At 42.5% G+C, this 18,794-nt stretch overlaps 1 protein-coding gene and 1 long non-coding RNA gene across 4 annotated transcripts; one reads left to right on the forward strand and one right to left on the reverse strand.

The window, feature by feature from the left end:
• Positions 1-1,863: 1,863 nt before the first annotated feature.
• Positions 1,864-16,068, reverse strand: LOC143346386 (uncharacterized). 2 transcript variants are annotated; one of them, XR_013080409.1, is made up of 6 exons: positions 15,952-16,068; positions 12,750-13,688; positions 11,551-11,684; positions 10,198-10,385; positions 6,578-6,749; positions 1,864-2,248 (listed from the first exon to the last, which is right to left on the reverse strand). It is a non-coding gene; the product is annotated as an uncharacterized LOC143346386 (long non-coding RNA). The 2 variants fall into 2 exon arrangements; XR_013080408.1 differs by having other exon boundaries at positions 11,551-13,688.
• LOC143346385 (43 kDa receptor-associated protein of the synapse homolog) lies at positions 4,302-18,762 on the forward strand. 2 transcript variants are annotated; one of them, XM_076774440.1, is made up of 10 exons: positions 4,302-6,262; positions 12,810-13,026; positions 14,299-14,450; positions 15,424-15,570; positions 15,678-15,837; positions 16,009-16,209; positions 17,256-17,354; positions 17,445-17,636; positions 17,936-18,135; positions 18,216-18,762. In XM_076774440.1, exons 1-10 carry the CDS (start codon positions 6,225-6,227, stop codon positions 18,421-18,423), a joined length of 1,614 nt encoding a protein of 537 aa, XP_076630555.1. In that variant the 5' UTR covers positions 4,302-6,224; the 3' UTR covers positions 18,424-18,762. The 2 variants fall into 2 exon arrangements, with proteins under 2 accessions (XP_076630555.1, XP_076630556.1); XM_076774441.1 differs by having other exon boundaries at positions 18,199-18,358.
• Positions 18,763-18,794: the final 32 nt, after the last annotated feature.

Consider the following 18,794-nt stretch of genomic DNA (forward strand, 5'->3'; position numbering starts at 1 on the left):
GAAAATAAAATAAAGCCCCAAGAAAAAGTAGAAGAAATTTTGCGATAGGAGCGTATTTTTCGTTCTTTCGTACGATGCAAATGGGTTTATCTGCTACTGACTACCCTCGAGTGGTCACAGTTCGCAGTCGAGCTTGCGACAACTCGATAGACAGTACCGTATGGGAAAAGGGAGAAAAAGTGACGAAGAAAGAGGGAAATTCGATTTCTAGGGTAAAGTGGGACAAGTTGGAAACCGGAGTTCGCCGCAGCGTGGCGTAATCTTGCCTGCTAGGTTCCTCGAACGGCTAGAATCAACCTTGAACCGATAACCTCTTTACCTACATAGAAAAATAATATAGAAGAAGGGGCGACGAGAGGCGCATTAACGACCGTTTCTCTGCAAGCATAGACTGTGATCGCGAAATCGGTGGTGAGCACGAACCTCCTCTGAGAACCGATAATCTGTCGCCGATGAACAGAGTGATGTAAAACACTTCGTGCAATGACCAAAATTGATTTGTACCTCGTCTCCTTTTTAACATAAAACATAGGTAAAGAAGAGTGGTATGCAATGAGTATCTGTTTGTAACTTTACAAATATCATTAGAAGATACGTTTTGTGATAAAAAATATAAATTTTATACATCAAAAATAATTTTGATGTATAAAATGGTAGTATAATTATAATATTTGAAAATAACAACCGCCCACGATGCATCCTAGCCAAACTAATCAGGGGATGAAGTAAATGCTGTCGACCTAACTCGGGTTGCCTCGTACTATTGTGTATCAAAACTTTGACTGATTATAATAATTTATTAACGTAAGCTGGAAAGCTTCTTTGCAACAGGATATCGTAACCAAAAAGTTTATTAATATGTTTCACTAATCGACTTAAGGTTGGGTTGCCTTCAGTAATTCAGAGACGCATATACTCTGTATGTCTTTTAACAAACGCTTTGAATATTGAACCTGTTTCCAACATATTCGATACACAGCGTGACGGGCCAATTCAATTTGACGGTCGTCGGTCCAATAGAAAAAGCTTTTTAATGCATCATAAAAAAGAAGAATAAGTATAAAAAATATATACACCATGTGGTCAAAGATGCTTCTTCAGAAATCAATGAACATATGACTTCATATTTTTCATCAAAACACTCTTCAGCTATGTTTTCAATGCTTCTAAATTACTCGTTTAATTGTACCATTAAACAATACTGAAAATATTGTCCATGTAGCCAATCAATCCTTTCTTTGCGAGCATACTCTCAGAGGAAAAATTTGTTTTCTGATTCTATATTCGTATCCAAAGAGAATAAGTTTCAGTCGTACATGGATTAAAGTCGAAATGGGCAATCAAACGAGTTAAGGAATAGGGGACGAAGTAGAAAGGGATACCAGTTAGCCAAAAATGCGCAAACGGTTCGAGCAATCTCCGGAAACGATGATCACGCGCGCACCACCGTCTCCACACAGCTGTGCGCGCGTATCCGCGCATTGGGTGGGAATGGGAATACGTTAGCATAGAAGGAGACTAACGCGTAGGGGTGGCTCTGTATCGCACCCCCGTGAGCGGGTACGGTGCCTCGTGTTATCTCGGAACGCCTCGGACGCGCTCGTATTCGGAAACGAGGAAGGAGAATAGCGCGAGACGAACGCTACGGATCCGAGAAGCGAGACGAAAAACGGGTCACGCTCTCCTCCTTTCAGGATTCGGTCGGCTGGGATACCTACATCCGCCAAAGCTGAAAGTTCACGAAAGGGCAATGCCTCGCCCATTTTTATGGAAGCGGGAGCCACCCACGAATGGACCGCCTGGCGGTCGACGCTATTTTCCCTGATCCTTCCAACGACCATGGATAAAAGAGCTCCAACTCAGACTCTCGACTTTCCCTCGCGACAGTTTGCTTCTACCACCCTTTTATCAAATAAGACAGAGGCCTATATGGAAACGTGCATTCCCGATCGACGATACCTTGGCTATAGTGACAGCGCTATTTACCATCTCTACCAAACCTCTACCAACACCCGTGCAAAGGAAAGTCGATAATCTGAGATCTGGCTCTTAGGCTACTGGGTCTCGTCCCTGGGTGAGTTGCTTAATGAAAAATAGACTCGAACCGGAAAGGAAGACCAGGGTCGTTCAGGGTTTAAACCTCTTGGTGTGATGGTTACCAGGATGAAGCATGTCCATGATCTTCGAATCAAGTGGTTCCAGGTACAGGTCGAATGACAGTTTGGTCCAAGTGGTAAAGGTAAGGAATCTACAACAAATGGTCAAATTATCAGATTATTAGATACGTTCTAATCAGTATGAAGTTATATTATATATGAAAATAATGAATATACGTTCCACAAGTTAAAAGCCTCCGATAAATTGATTTCTACAAACAGTAATATATTTTGCTGATTTCTGACGCAAAATTCAATATGTTTTCGCTTCATTTATATTGTATTGCTTTATTCTACAATCCATTTAATTGAGTCTTGTGGTAAGCATTCAGTTTCCAATCGTGTTGCAATCAATTCCCAGCTTCGGGACAAATTAATAATACCATTTTGATAATACTCGTCACGATCGCCGTTTTATAGAATGAAACAACGACCTATATGGAAACGTTTCTGATTTCATCACGAAACAAAAGGTGATAAGAATGAAAGTGAAACACTTATCTAACAAATTCCAAGTGTGTTGATATGAGGGTTGCGATTAACAGCAATAGCACACCTCACATTTCTTCCAAGTTTCTGTCGTTTGCATTCTAAAGCTGAAGCTTTCAATTTCTTCAGGCTTTTTACTAAACTGTTAAAATGTACGCCGCGACACTTAATTTCAATTTAGAGATTTTTTAAGAAACGTTTTGCTGTCACAGAGTTTTCTTCAGAGGAACATCTATGGTTCTACTTATGCCAGAACCATAAATGTTGAAACTTTCACTTTTTCCAGTAAAGATATGTTTGGAACTATTGAATGTTTTTTTTTTCTAACTTCACACTAAAACCATAAATGTGTACGTTAAATAACGATGGTTGTTGTATTCCAGACTTGATTCAAGAACGTGAGTTATTGTTCAATTTAGCAATGCCAAAACTTTGAATTCCAGAATTTATCGAAAAGTACATTCTGGCATAAGGGGGTGGACATCTCGCTTTAAGCTATTACTAAATTTAATCGTTAAGGTTATTTGCCGCGATCGCTTCCACTGTGAAACTAATAGTTTACGTAACAACAACTTTGGTCGTGCTGGTCATGTATATAAACGTTTCATGTTTGGATTCGGGGATCAGTCGGACACGTGTTGTACGGATTCTTCGTTCGCGGAAGTTTCGTCCTTATCGTTCTCTATCGAGGAATATTTGTAAAGGGGTTGATTTGGGGTGCAAAACCTATAGCGAACGTTTCACGAAGTTTGTAAAAGCGTAAGGACAACAAACATCAACAAAAAGCGTCCGAATGCATTTGTTTGGTACTGTACATATGACCTATATCGAATTCAACGACGATCGTATTACTATTTTGCGACACCGCTGAAAGGTTGACGCGCGAGCCACGTATATTGATTCAAAAAGTACTCGAGGATGCGAATCAACGGCGTATGGGAAAGCTCGTATCCGATCGACAACCCTTCGATTATAATGACAATGCTATTTACCAGACCTGTAGCAACTCCGGTACGCCAGAAAGTCGATAATCTGAAACAGGCCTAATAGTACTCGGTGTCATGAGCGTTCGATTCGTCTCATCGAATTTGAAATCGGCGAATCGAGCGACGTTCGGGGTCGTAGCACCGCGAGTCGTTTCGTGACCCGCGCGATTCCGTTGTCTCGAACGTCGAAATATCGCGTAGGGAAACCGGGGATCGTCGAGTAGCGCGTTAACGCGTCAAAAGCGGCGAGTAGAAGGCGGAAAATCGCCTGGCGCTTGGTAAACAGCGACGGAGGATTGGATCGTAGTCGGCTGGCAGCTGAAACAGGGGTAGCAGAGACACGGAAGGATGGACTGTCGCCGGATACGGAAGAGATTCGGGCGCCGGCGCAAGACAGAGAGAGAGATAGAGACGGTGGTCTCTGTTCCCATACATGTACGATGGGAACACGTTGGGTAGAGGGCGTGAGGGGGAGGATGGCGAAGGGGCCGGGAGAATAGCAATGATCGGAGGAAAGGAGAGGCAGGGGGATTGGGCGAGGTAAAACGGGGTGGAGCGGCAGGGGAAAGCGGAGAAAAGCGAGAGAACGCGGGTGAGGAGAGGCGAGAGGAGAGGAAAGCAGGCGGTGGAGAGTAGAGGAGAGCGAAGAGTAGAGGCGCGGAGAGAAGAGAGTCGGTCGGGTCGTGTGTTGCGGGCTGCTGCGGCTCGGGCGCGACAGTTCTACCCCAACCATTGCCGGTTGACTTTCGCGAGCAGCCCGTTACGCGGAGAACTAACCCTTTCGAGACGGTCCCGATTCGCGACCCCGACCTTTCCTGGGCATCTTTCACGGAGAAATCGCGAACGATTCGTCGGACGAGTGGCGCGCATCGGGGAACGCATGGTGATCCGCGAACGTGTAACAGGACGCGAACACAGAGGGACAGAGGGGACGAGAAAAACAAGGAAGAAGGGGAAGGACGGTTTACGCGCGACGGAAACACGGAGCGTCGAGCTGCGGCATGTGGAAACGCCTCGAACCGAATGAGATCGTCGCCAGCTGCCCCGCGACCGCGAAACGACGTGTCACGCGTTTGAATCCCAATCCGCATCGAGCCCTTCGCGAAAGATGGGCGCGCGACTCGTGCCTTGAGTCGTTCACCGAGAGGCAGATTCGGAAATCGTCGATCGTTCCGCGCGCGACACCCTTGATCCTGGACTCGTCCTGCACGGGTCGCGTTTAATCTCGCGCCAAGGCACACAAGTAAATCGAACGTGGTACGATCGAGACTCCGCGGGCGCGTTCAATGCTACGGTTACGCGCGACCGTTCGGCTCAACGTCGTCGTGCGAGATTTTGGCGCGTCGGTTCGACGCGACGCGGGGCTAACAATGAAGCGAACCGAACGAACGATGATACGGGCGAACCGATAACGAACGGCGTGAAAAAGTTCATTCGCGGAAACCACCCTCCAACCGCCCACGTCGTTGAGACGCACACGCGTCGTCGATCGCGATCGAGGAAGCGGCGCGTCCTCGTGCGATGAGACGAACGAGTTAACGACGCGTCGCGTCACGACCGTACTATCTCTGCTCGACCGTTTCTCGCTTTTTACGAGCAGTTAAACCGTTGTTAACCCGTTGTGTTCGACGCCCGAACGGCGTCGTTGCATAGAATACGATATACGCGATTATGCGACTCGTTGAGATATTGAATCACAGATATTATACGATGTTACGCGTTTAAAGATAATCAAATTTAAAAGGGATAAGGCGCCGGCCGCTGTAGGTTGTAGAAAATAAAGTGGAGTGTCGCGAAGGTTCGAGAGCCGCTGACTTTCCGCGTTAGCGGTTCGCGGTTAAGCGCCAATATACTCGACCCGAAAATAAAACTGCCGCACCGTTAATTATTTAATCGATTGATAATCGTCTCCTTTTTCACCACACTCCGCCCTATCGGCCACCCTAGGCACGCTCTCCACCTCGTCCTCCGCCATCTCGTTCCTTTCTTCTTCTACCTACTTCTTACCCGTCGAACGGCGTTCAACCTCGATAACCGTCGGAAAGTACGTTAACGCGTTCTCTCGATATGCTCAATTAGCCGCAAGTACAAAGGATCCGCGAGAGCGAAAACTATTTTTCTCCGAACCGCCTGATTACAATTACACGCACTCCGTCGACTCCAGAAACTCTGTCCAGACGCAACTTTTAAGGGAGCTACCTCACAAGATTACGCTTCACTCTCGTACGTTCGATTCGTCCCTTAGTTGTTCAACGCGGCTCGATAACGATCGAACCGATAGCTGGATCGACGCGATACAGATTTCGTTCGACGTCCCAAGGACAACGAATCCTCGGGTCAGTCGCGTTCCTCTTCGAATCGGAATCTTGGCAACAGCCCCGTAAAGTCGACGCGACGAGCCGCGCTTAAGCCGATACAACGGCTGCCGTTCGGAGGAGAAACTGAAAGGATTATGTACCTCTCGCGAGCGTCACGGAGATAATGTCGCTGGCGACGAAGAAGATCGAAACCGAAATCGGACGATCGATATGCTCGCGGGAATCACGAAGAACGCATTCCGTGGGATAAGTACCGAGGCAAAGCAGACGCAGTCATGTCATGGGAATCTATCTCTTCGAGAGACTACCTCGGGCAAGTATACTCGGAGAGTTGAACAGATTGCACCCTGCATCCGATTCTCAATTTTTCCAATAGCCAACGGGAACATTCCAATCCTGACCCTTCCGGAACACGACACGCTAAGTTTCAGTAACCATAGAGACTGTAAGTAATAATATTTTATGCGTTTTACGACTCGACGATGCATAAGATGCCATCAGTATGCTAATCTACTTACGGACCCTACAGTTACCCAAACTTGGTACGTGACCCAAAGTCACATCCCATCGGGATTAGGGTCGACTTTGAGAGCACAATCGTGTCTCCTATAAATTAAGCAATACGTACCGGGGCTTGAAACTCCCAAACGAAAGAGTTAGGAAAATTAATTGACGTTTCCTCCGGGTTTTGCCCGAGATACTGTCGGCTAAGCTGACTCAGCAAACCTTGTTTCAGACACGACTAAGATTTCACAGACTTTAGAGTGTTCGAGTCAACGTCCTTATCGGTGGCGACAAACCTGAAAATGAATTGCACAATTTGTCGAAGGCCATAGAGATAGCGTATCGCTAGTAAAAAAAACTTAAAAACTAATTCTTTTTAATTGTCGATTTTTTTGGAAATTTCTCATCGAGTGAACTAACGATGCGTGAAATTGCATTTTATATTCGAAGAGGCAGATTTCGTTCGCATCGTGAATATTGTTCGAGACAGTCTTCGGAGCTCCGTACAACATTTGGTCGAAAATTTACGTCTATTTCGCGAACGGGACTGACCGAATTAACCAAGGTCTGCATATGCAAGAGGCAATTTTTCAAATTGAGGACGAGTTTAGTGTTCCATCGGGCGACCGAAGCGTCTCGAAAGCAGAGTCCTTTCGAAACGAGGGGAAGTGGAACGGGAGCGTCGGTCGCGAGGACCGGTGGCCGCGGTACTCGCAAACCTTCTTCGGGCGTATATAGGTCAGGAAAAGAGGTCACAGGTGCCTCGCCCACCGTGACTAGCGGACGCTGTTAGGAGACGCGGGCCGAAATTGCGCTACTGAATTCACGCGATCAGGGCGCGATCTTCCACACAGTTTGCCTGATAAACAGGATTTAGCTGAAATTTATTTCAAATAGTAATTTAAAAATTATCATTTCGAATAATGTTACAGGTATCCTCTCCCCTTATAGCACAGTAATTAGGTTCTCAAAAAGTGCTACGATTCCTTGTTCAAATAGCTAAAGTAGCAAAGTTGTATTTGATGTTTTCAATCTGTTCTAAAATTCCATGGGCAAATAATATTTATACTTGCTCGAATACATAAACATTGAATGTTAGTCGAAAATATAGAATTCAATATTTTTACACGACTTTAATGATATCTGCAATAGCTTTACAATTTAATGATTCCATGTATTAAGTATTCATCAGATATGTTTCTAACAGACTATCACATTTTTAAACATCTAAGCATTTTCTTAAAGGGGAGCTGTTTTCTCAACGAAGAAGAGATTAAAGAGATCGTCTTACATCATTTTTTGATCTTGTTTTCTAGTGATTTTATATTGCATTTCAGTAAAAATGAAACTGTAATAATTTTTCAAAGGAAGACAAACCTAAAGGTCTCCAAAAACAGTAATAAAAACTGTAGTGGATAAGTACAAATTACGAATAAACATTTTTATTTAATAATATTTAGTAAAGGACTCAGACAATAAATATATAATACAATAATCTAGTACATGGAAAGTCGTCTCAAGGTTTATTGTTTTATTTATTAAAATGTTCAGAAGCGAATTCTATAAATTTATAATTAACCTTCAGGCAAGGGGCTACGTAAATGCCCAATACAAAGGCAGTAAAACCTTTTGAGTTAAATACTGCTGGCTTTTTCTTTGTGCACACGTACCTATGTTATTTTATTTCGTTCCACCAACACGTATCCCTCTACGTCTTTTACATGCACACGACGATATATGACGATTTCTTTCCACAATTTCTATTAATATATAAGTAGATACTCGTTTGAAGACGTATTTGCTTGTTTGCCACGTTTAAACAATTTTCATACTGTTTTATCGCGGCTTTTTCAAAGTAATGACGACTGGGAATACTTTCTATTTATAAAATTATTTTTATTTAATACTTTACTTCTTCTTTAATAAAAAGAGAACCATTCATCTGTTTCTGATTTGAAGATTAAGAAACAAATAATATAATGCCACGTATCAACAATTCTTCAAAAGTAGAATTTATGAATGAAAACTCTAACATAAATTTTTGCTATTCTACACGTTTTTAAATTCACTTACTGAGCATATAAGCGTATGAACCAGCTGGCATAATTTATCTAGCCTAATGTATATAATATTTTATAAAATTCTCGAGATTAAGATAATTTTTTCTTAGAAATCGGGAATCTCGAAATATTTCATATTTATTTTCTCGAGAAATTGGAATGGAAATTTGTCAAAATACCTCGAGATTTATCGAGTATACTCGTCATTTGCGATCCAGTAACGATCAGAACGATTTTCGAAGCACTGAGTTCGGAATCGCTTCGAGTACTCTTCATTGGCATTTTCATTTTCCAAAACAAAAAATTAAGTCAGCTACTATTGAATGCAGTAAATATTTTTACTCCGAGCTAAGTTAACAAGTTTGCTTTTCTCTAATAACTATACGTAGATAGGATTCATGAAATTCGACGAGCTTATAAAAAATAAATACCACGAAAAGTGTTAGATAAAGCAGTTTCCAAAACAGTCTAAGAGCAAAATGTTAATTTTGTAGAGAATTTGTTTAGTATATGTTTGGTATTCTTCCCAAATTTTTAGTTCAGACTTCGCGTGTGAGATCTTTATCGACGCGATATACTTCTATCACCTTCGACAATATTACATTCGAATTGACAGCGACGAGTTCACAAATTTTTTGCACGAGTTAGGCATTGTTCGCTGACTTCGGACGACCTGGGTCGGTTCAGATCCTCCCGGTAGTCTTTGAAACGCCCATACCCCTGGAATAGTTGTGCACGGGACATGCAATTATCGCTGTAAACTTCCCACCAACGTTTCAAGCGTTTGGGTAGCTGATTTCCCAACTTTGACACAGAATTTAATATTTGCTCTTTGCTTTAACGTACTTTCATGACATGGTCGACAAAGTATTACCACCAAAATGCTACTACTTTTCAAACGCATCGGCCATTTTTGTTGGAACTTTAAGAGTCGATAATATATAATAATGATATTAATTGTACAAGGTTATTAAAAAAAAATAATCAAAAATTGAAAGAATGTTTCAATAACATGAAGGGTGTTCCAAAACTCTCATCAAAAATTGCTGAAGCACAACTACACCTCCAATATATTAATTGATTAATTCCATGGTTTGAAACATCAAATGATGGTTCCTGACAGTGCACTATTCGTTTGAACAATAAATTACCAGCGATCTTTTAATATTATATGATCTTTGGCTTCAAAGTTGGGCAAGTTTGTTGGTTTCCTATATTCGCCACCGGATGGTTGATGATAAGAGCGTACCTCGCTTCTGAAGTTTGGACTTAAATACTCTAAACCCATAATCAGTGAAAATCTGTGTCTTAGACAAGATTTGCTGGGTCAGCATTATTCGAAAGTCCCAGGTACGGGCACAGTTCTTTAATCGATAGAGATTTCTAACAACGAATAAAAGGTAAACAACCTTCAATTCGGTACTTATAGACAAATAAAAGCGATTTCTACACCGGTGGGCTTTCCTTGCCCATATCTCTGTTACTTCTCTAAGTACAACGCCTAATCCAAAAACCTTCATTGATCGTCGACCCTTAATCGAGTAGTTTTACGATTATGAATTAAATTTTATCACCTAAAGACTGTGTAGTAGATGTCACATCTGAGATATGATTCCTTTAAAAATTGCTAAAATTTTAACGACAAGCTCTATCGTATTGTTTGAGATTGAAAGTTGCGGCGTACCTGAGGATTTAATATTTTATTTCTGCCATTAAGAATCAACTAATGACTCCCGACGATGCATTGTTCGTTCGAATAATGAAGTTCCAGCAATTTATGTACATTGGAAACAGTGATCCCCGGTAAGTGTCTCTGATCTAGTGTCGGGCAAATTGTATTAGATTAGATGGCCTGCTTTTGACTTTGGTCGCCTGAAACACAAACAGAGATTGGTTTATGAACAAATTTGGGGTTCGTATTCGTTGATCACGGATAAAATCTGGCCAAGTCTATTTTGATGGCGTTTGTAACAGAAATGTCGCAGCCTGTTTGTCAGACAAACTGTGTATACTTCGATCTGACGTCACTCTGACGCGATGCGTTCGATTCTCGCGTTCGTTGCGAATGTTTTCGCATTTGCAATGCACGGTAAGTGGGGCGGGGTAAAAGAAACGCACGGTCGCAATGCGGTACGCCGAGCCGAACGGTAGATAATAACGCTGGTCGCGTGGAACGCTGGGACGACGCCAAGCTGTCTTTGCGCGTTAGGCTTGACAAGTAGTGATGGGGCCTTCAGTCGTCTAGCATTCAAGTTTTCAAGCAAGTCTATGAAATCTCGGACCACTTTGAACCTGACTTGAAACTAAATTATCCTAAATACAGTGAAATACAAAAGCGTTCACAGAAGAAAATTTTTATATAATAGAACAAGAAGCGGTTATCGCTGCATTTGACTTAATATTCAAGGCAATTATTTCCACTATCATTTGTATGCAAACGCAATAGTGTCGAAAGTTAACTTTTGGTATAGTAGTATGACATAAATCCGCGGTAGAAATAGTGTTAAAACTAAGGGGGGACACGTTTGAAGCATTTTTGTCTAACATCAAAAGGAAATGAATTATCCAGCGTGGCCTTAAATGCTTCACCTTGTATACAAGATGTGTCTAGAGTGACTATTTCTGTTTGACGGTTTTTTGCCAAAGCTGAGATTTGTACCAGCTGGATCAAACACGCGTCCCTTCCTTTCGCGCTCTTAGCAGCGGGTGAAATTTCGTCGGTCCTAAGTTTCCCAGCACAACCACTTAATCTTAAGTAAAAGAGTCACGCCCCGACTCTTTATCCGTCGGGAAATCACTTTACCATCGAGGACCAAGCGAAGCCAGTATGTTTATGTCTCCATTTTTGCTGATCCGGTTAACTTTCGAATAAAGACATAAATAAAGATGGAAACTTTAATCGATAGTAAAGATAAAGCAGTCTTGGAACAGAATGATTTATCGGATAAACGGACACACTTTACACATACGAAATTTTTTAATCGAGTTTCTTTTTACTTTTTAAATTCGAAATAATAACAAAGACATAAAGTTTTACCTCAAGTATTCTGGCCAGCCATTGTAATGGAAGTAAAGTACTCCTTTAATCTTGAATCCATTGCCTCCAGCATTGTATTGGCTGTTATCAATGCACTAATTTCAATTTACGATGATCTGAGCAACGAAGATTTGCTGAAATATTTATTTAAGCTGATTTCACGTAAAATAACAACGCGAGTATGAACGTCCTTATATGAAAATTCGCCCGAAAAACAAGGTCAAGCGGTGCTCTCGTCATAAAAATCGCGACTTACCTAGCTACTTACAAACTTAATGATGGAGCAAGGGCTACACTACTCATTATACAAGCATTAAATATTCGAAGTGGACAAATCGTTGCAAAATACTGCAATCAACCAACGTCTCGACCGTATTCGCTGCAGCTGCTCTTAAAACGCGAAAAATCGACGCGCGAGGCAAGATTGTTAAAAAAACACAATAGAGGCAAGATTGTTGAAATACAATGGAGGCATGATTATTAAAAAAACAATAGAGAATTGTCGGTGAAAAAGTGCATTTGCCGCAGAAGGTTTATTGTATGACTCTGGACCAAATTAAAATCAATATTTCTAAACTAGTTTTCTCAGAAACAATTGATCTGTTTAGAGTTGACGTTGCATGTATTGATCGTTTTGTTTCTCTAATTCTTTATGAGGAAATCTCTGAAAACTGATTTTATCTACAGAAATAGAATTTATTTTCTTTAAAAGCACTCTGTTTCTAACAACAAATGGTAACGATAGCGATTCTCATCTAGTTCTTAAAAATGTTAAGGGCAAGAGAAGCGTATTCCAACATGCGACGAGACATAACCGAAAGTGTAATACGAGAACGTTTATATTTTCTGTATACGTAAACATATCTTTACGAAACTTGTTTTTTAAACGTTCCATATCGTTACCTCAAGTTTCCACGTATTGACCTATTTTTTGGTCTTCAAGGCAGTGTTCCCCTTTAACCTTTATCTATTCCGAATTACTTTAATAAAACGTAAATATTTGCCTAAAAATATTAGTGCACGGATACCAACTAATACTGAAACAATCCTAACTATAATATTTACAGAGCATTTGTCTATTTACTTATTGAACAACAAATAAAACATTTTATTCTTAAAAGTACATGTATGGCCTAAATCCATTTATTAATATTTATTAATATTCATTTATTATTTACTAATTAAGCTAGCTACTTTACCCAACTCTGTCCTCATTCGACCGATCCGCTGGCTTACGAATCACTGTTATGAATTCATAGAGGTCCGGCCAGCCATCAGCTGTCGGCGACCGCCCTGTTGGGTAGTCCGGATGGATCGCGTCATCACCTCGACGTGTGCGAGTTCTCCGAGGAGGACTATCGGCATCAAAGTACCAATGGGAACGGGCATTACCAGAACGGCAGGCCTGGCGCTGGTTTATGGGAATGTCTGACAGGTTGCAGACGACGTTTCGACCAGCACTTGGCCCGACGAAGGGTGAGTCGCGACGAGTTACCATCGACCCACCCGGCTCTACCCTCTCGATTCGCAATATCCAGCGACCTTCTACCCTCCTTTATCTCGATGTTCTTTCTTTTCGTTCGTTTCGCGACCTCCGCGAACGCTTTTTCTCGGTCATTGTCGTGCCGCTTGCTATGAAACGACATGCACGCGATGGCCACGGTCACGCTACCTGCACGCGCCGCAAACCCTCCCGCCGCGATCGCCGTTTGTATAGGGTGGACGAGAACGGGCGGTGCAACAGGGCATAGAGCGATTCTAATACACAGAGTGTACACTCACAGCCAAGAAGATAACACGGGCGTGATATCATCAATTCCTCGGCGATGCATATACAGTTGAGGGACTCGCAAAGGGAGGTTACAGATGTGAAAATCGATTTTTAACCATTGTAGTATAAACCTAACACGGCTTTCGTTCGGTAGGCCTCAGTTTAAAAAATATACTTCAAATTTCATCCGTAAAATATAACTCGGTTATTTATGCAAAATGTATTAACAAGAAGAGGTATGGCTACGGTGGCCGCGTAATAGATTATATGCAACGGCCCCAAGTTTAAATCCTTGGTTTTGCATTCGTGAATACACTAATTTGACTGTGTTCTCTTCATGACGAACGATCATTGTAATAGCCATTGCCTGCAAATTAAATAGGATACGATAAAATTATTAAACGTTTATTAAAGTACAATAAATATAGATTAATATAAATAAAAAGTCAATTATACTCCGTCCTTGTTTTTAGAATCGTGCCATTTACTTTTCATTTTTTACGTTGCGCCACCATTTTCTCCCCGTCATAACAAAGGGTAAATAAATAACAAAATAATAGAGGTACGACCACGCGTGCGTTTTTCACGCGGAAATTGATGAAGAAAGGAGACAAAAGTGATCGGACGATGGTGGAAGAGAGGGAAATGCCGGTGCAACGAGGCGCGCGCGGCGTTTCCGGTTGATCGCGAATCAACTCGTGTATGTACGCGTTTACCTTCCTTTGCCTTGCTCGCTCGCCGCCGCTATCGGTCGAGGTCGAGCGCTATTTACGGTTGCACGAGATCGTTGGATCTTAAATCATCGGCGGAGAATGTTCAAGGTCGAATCGATACGACCTTCCACCACGTTTAACCACGCGCGCTACGTTTAATCGTCCTGCATGGAAGAGAAAAGGTTCGCGAAACAAATATGCGCGATCGTGTTTCCTGTTCGCGCGAGGTCGTGAAAAATCGCGTCAGAATTTCGTTTGTCGTAGGTGGAGCAGGGCTTGAAGCTGTACCGCGCCCACAAACAACAGGCCGCTGTTCGCAAATGGATGGGCGCACTGAAGAACATCAGGCAACGAGAAGACAAATTCGCTCTTCTCGGATACCTGTATCAAGCTTACATGGATTGGGGAAAGTATAGGTATCTACTTCAGGGCTAGAAATCAATGTGAAACACGAGATCAGTGGGCCAGAATTCAAATATAGACATTAAAATCCATCGTGATTCGATGATCGATTCGAATAGACTGAATTCTATATGAGTAACCAGTAACGTTTTAGTACCCGAGCAAAGATGAAAGGGGGAAAAGGTAATAATTTATTATCGTGAGGATTCAAATGAATTTCACGATGTTGCATTAAGCGCCGTGACGTATACGTCCGGGTAAATTTTTAGTTGCTCCCCGTTCGCTAAATTTCTGTGTGCGCCACTGTTACGCGTCGCCGCTCGAATTCAAAATCCTAATTAGCCCAGTTACCTTAATTGGCAAAGATAGAAAACGAGGACGAAGAGTGGCGATCCGTCCGGGGAAGCAGCAGCCCGTGATCGGGGCGCCACTGCTAGGAGAACGAGTCGTAAAAGTCGGTTCGTTCCGCCGAAAGGCGCCCCGGTGGTCGACCGGACTGCTCAACCCACTTGGCCGCCATGGAGTGCACTACGAGCCTCCTAGCTTAAAGTACGGGCCAGGAAGAGAAAAGAGCTTAATAGAGAGATCGTAGCCAAGAGATAGTATTTACTTCGCGAGACGCGAAAGTCGGAAGGAGAAGCTCGAAAATCCTTGACACGCTAACAAAGCGTTTCCGCTTCGTTTCACGGACAGAGAAACCAGAAGTCGGACCGTCGCGTGTACGCGCCCAGTCGCGAAACCTCGCCCCCGAATCTCGTGCACGAGCATCGGGAAGCACACTTACGCTTCTTCACTGTGGATGATCACTCTCCGTGAAAATTAATAAGATCTGAACAAAAAAAAAAGTCACTTGATACTTGTTATCGACCAACGTAATAAATTGGCTATTGACTAACAGGATTTTGAGTATTGTGTATACATATGTTACATATGTAAGTTTTCGTTGTTAATGGTCGTAGAGATCGTCAAGAGATCATATCGTTTCAGGGACAGCATCGACTTCGGTCAAAAGCAATTGTGCATCTCGGAGGAGCTGGATTCGCCCAATATGCGAGCAGAGGCGTACTTAAATTTGGCGAGGGCTCACGAAAGACTGGGCGTTCTCGACAGGGCCCTGGATTATGCGAGACACAGGTATCCGACTATTCCCTATCCCAGTATTTGAAACTTCGAATCTTTGAACCCTTCTCGAGTCCCTGGTCCAACAATACGCGATCAACGTTCGATTCTGCGACTCGTAGCTTGTACAACGAATGCGACCAATGCGCGACCGCTGGATTGGTTCACCTAACCGTGGGCAGAGTACACTTGGAGCTGGCAGGCTTCTGCAAAGCTCTGGAAGCCTTTCAGAGAGCCCACAAAATTTCTCATTCCATTCAAGATCCTTCGTTGGAATTGCAGGTGAGTCAATTGGTTAAAGGATTGTTCTGGTTTAGATGGTCGTTCTCAAGATAATTTTAAACACAGAGAAGTTTCAGGTTTTGAAAATGCTAATCTCTAGACCAGAATACTCACCTGATCCCATTTCTATCAACAGTACACGCCTGATCGCTGCGATTGTTTGACTCGCAGGTATACGTGGGCCTGTCGGAGCTCTTCTGCAGATTGCACGATGCCGATAAAAGCGCGAGATACGCGGCACAGGCGTACGATCTGTCGAGGAGTTTGCAGCTCGGCGATCTAAATTCACGGCATCACAGAGCGGCCCTTCTTCAAATGGCCGCTGCCCTTCGGAAAAAAGGAGAACTCGGTGACGCTCACGATTATTGCTCGGTACGTTTTTCCTAATGCTCTTCATCAGAGTTGGGCAAAGGGTATAGCCGGAGGGTATATTTCCTAAGGAAATATCGATTTATAATTATTTTCTATCTCACCTCCACAAAAAATCACAAAAAATTATATATTTATAACGGTAACAGGCTATTAAAATTGTAACAACACGAACATGACATTCACATCAAAAATTAAGGTAAAAATACAAGCAAATGTCGGTTTTTGATTTTTCCAACATCGTTCCCCCACTTCTAAAAATTTGAAAAAATTACAGACTAATAATCATAACAAGACACTAACACTGTAAAAATACAAACAAATTTAATAATTTCTATTAAAAAAAAATATTTTTAAACTTTTCGCATTTTGTAAAAATCCATTTTGCGGTGAAAAGCTCTGAAAAAATTCACAAACACGTACGCCATAGAGCGAAATATCCCCAATTTTTTTCAAAATCTTTGATACAATACAACAAAAGATGTACAGCTTAAACTGAAAATTACGTTACGCCCTGTAACTACCCTCCCAGTAAGGGTACCGGGTTGATACTTGACACAAATGCTTTTCTTTGAACGGTCTATTAACTGATCAATTTGGCTCAAGGGCACTTTTGACCATCTTATCTGGCTACACCCTTTGAGACCTATTTCAAAACTAGATTTTGCTCGTAGCTTCGCTCGTTCGGATGTCTCTTTAAAAAATTCGTTTACGGATCCTACTTTAAGGAAATTAGTTTACAGGCAAATCTGATATTTTTATTTATTACTCGCGAATAAAATTTGTCCAACTTTGCCCTTCACCTCGCCGCCTGTTAAATCCTCATATGTATACAATAAATAACTAGTACATAACCCCGACATTAATTCTGTCACTTCTTTAAACGTTGATACTAAAACAAACCAAAATATATTAGATAACCTATAAACTGAATTTCCTCTAAAACTAAGATACATAATGCTCAAAGTCAAATGTGTTCAGCTGTTTCACTGTACGCAATACATTTCTGTGCACGACAAATGTTCTGTTCCATCGCCAATCGGATGCAGGAAGCAAAGCGTTTGTCGCGCGTTTCCGGCGATCGAGCTAGCTACGCCAGGAGTATACGGATAATGGGAGATATTTATAGGAAAAAGACCGATATAAACGTAAGTAGAGTAAATTTACCTAGAGCGTGAAGAAACGTTTATCCGGGGGTAAAAACGGTTGTGCCGCCAATTTCTGAACGTGTATCGTAGAAAGCGTTTCGACAGTACAAGAGCGCGATGGGATTCGCGGCGCGGACCGGAGACGGCCTCTGCCAAATGGAAGCGATGGATGGCGCCGCAAGATGTCTCGAGGCTCTTCGGCTTCAACACAAAATATGCAACTGTCGTTCTCTCGAATTGAACACGAGACTACTCGAAGTCGCTGGATCGTTCGGTGCTAAGGTAATCTTCCTTTCCCGCGTTCCTAACGCTTCGCCAATCGCATACTTTTCGTGAACTCGGCGCAATAAAATTTTCTGTAAGGCCAAAATATTGCTTTCAGATAATTGGAAACTACATAACGTAAAACTTGTTGTAATACCTGATTTTTTAACTTCGTCGAAAGTTCTTCGTGCGTGTTTCAGGGCCCGAAACCGATATTATCATCGTTTCAAGCAGGAAAAACGAGGATTCGAGTGTTAAAATTGTAATAGCAAGCGTTCATCTTTTTCCCATCCCTGTTCACGATTCTTTTTAAACAGTTCCTGGTACGAACCGTAAGGTCGAGACTCTCGCGGATTTACGGCTCTCTCGGTGACGAGGAACAAAAGGCCCATCACGAGAGATTAGCCGCAGCAATGGAGGAGGATTTGGAGTTACGATGCGGCGGCTGTAACGAGTCCTTTGGTCTCGAAGCCGACTCCTTGGAGGCTCTCCCTTGCTCTCACATTCTACATGCCAGGTGAAACGCAAGCGTCGCGAAAAATGTAAATAAGCAACGCGGTTTTCTCGATCTTTAACCAAGCTATGCGTGATTTGTAGGTGCGCTTACGACATCTTGAAAAGGCGCGATAAAAAGAAAAAACGTCTGTGCCCTGACTGCCACAAGTCAGTTAGTTCACGATTGTACCTGCATTGCGAGGATCCTCACGGCATGAATACTTTGAATCACAGTTCCTTGAGTCTGGCATCGTTGAAAGCCAGCAGTCTAGCTACACTGGACGACTGTCACGCCACCAGCAGCGTCTAGGCGGTTCACCTAAGCAAACGTACGCGCGTGTTAAAGGTGCGATTCGTTCGATTTCGTGAAAATTGAATGCACACGCATACACTGGTCCCAAGATGCGAGACAAGATCACGACGAATTATCCACAGCAAGATGACAGGACGAACGCGATGATTGTACCTACCTTGCGGTCTCCACGAGATCAAATATGCGCAATTTGCCAATTAAAAAGCATTAGATAACATTCTTAAACCTTAAACACGGTTTACCGATAACTTTACGAATGAATTAGGGCAACAAAAAAAGTTTAAAGGAAACTAGCACAATTCGAAAAGACTTAATGGCAATAAAAATGCACATCCACATTGTTTGTCTTCCTCAATAATTTCCCCCTC

The sequence above is a fragment of the Colletes latitarsis genome, chromosome 10 (assembly GCF_051014445.1).
Source record: "Colletes latitarsis isolate SP2378_abdomen chromosome 10, iyColLati1, whole genome shotgun sequence".
Classification (NCBI taxonomy): Eukaryota; Metazoa; Arthropoda; class Insecta; order Hymenoptera; family Colletidae; genus Colletes; species Colletes latitarsis.

Bases quoted from the DNA above. Each gene is read 5' to 3' on its own strand.
- LOC143346385 (XM_076774440.1), top strand. From the start codon at position 6,225: ATGTCATGGGAATCTATCTCTTCGAGAGACTACCTCGG. The intron at 13,027-14,298 runs GTGAGTCGCGAC...CGTTTGTCGTAG, and splicing joins AGCACTTGGCCCGACGAAGG to GTGGAGCAGGGCTTGAAGCT. The intron at 15,571-15,677 runs GTATCCGACTAT...TGCGACTCGTAG, and splicing joins CTGGATTATGCGAGACACAG to CTTGTACAACGAATGCGACC.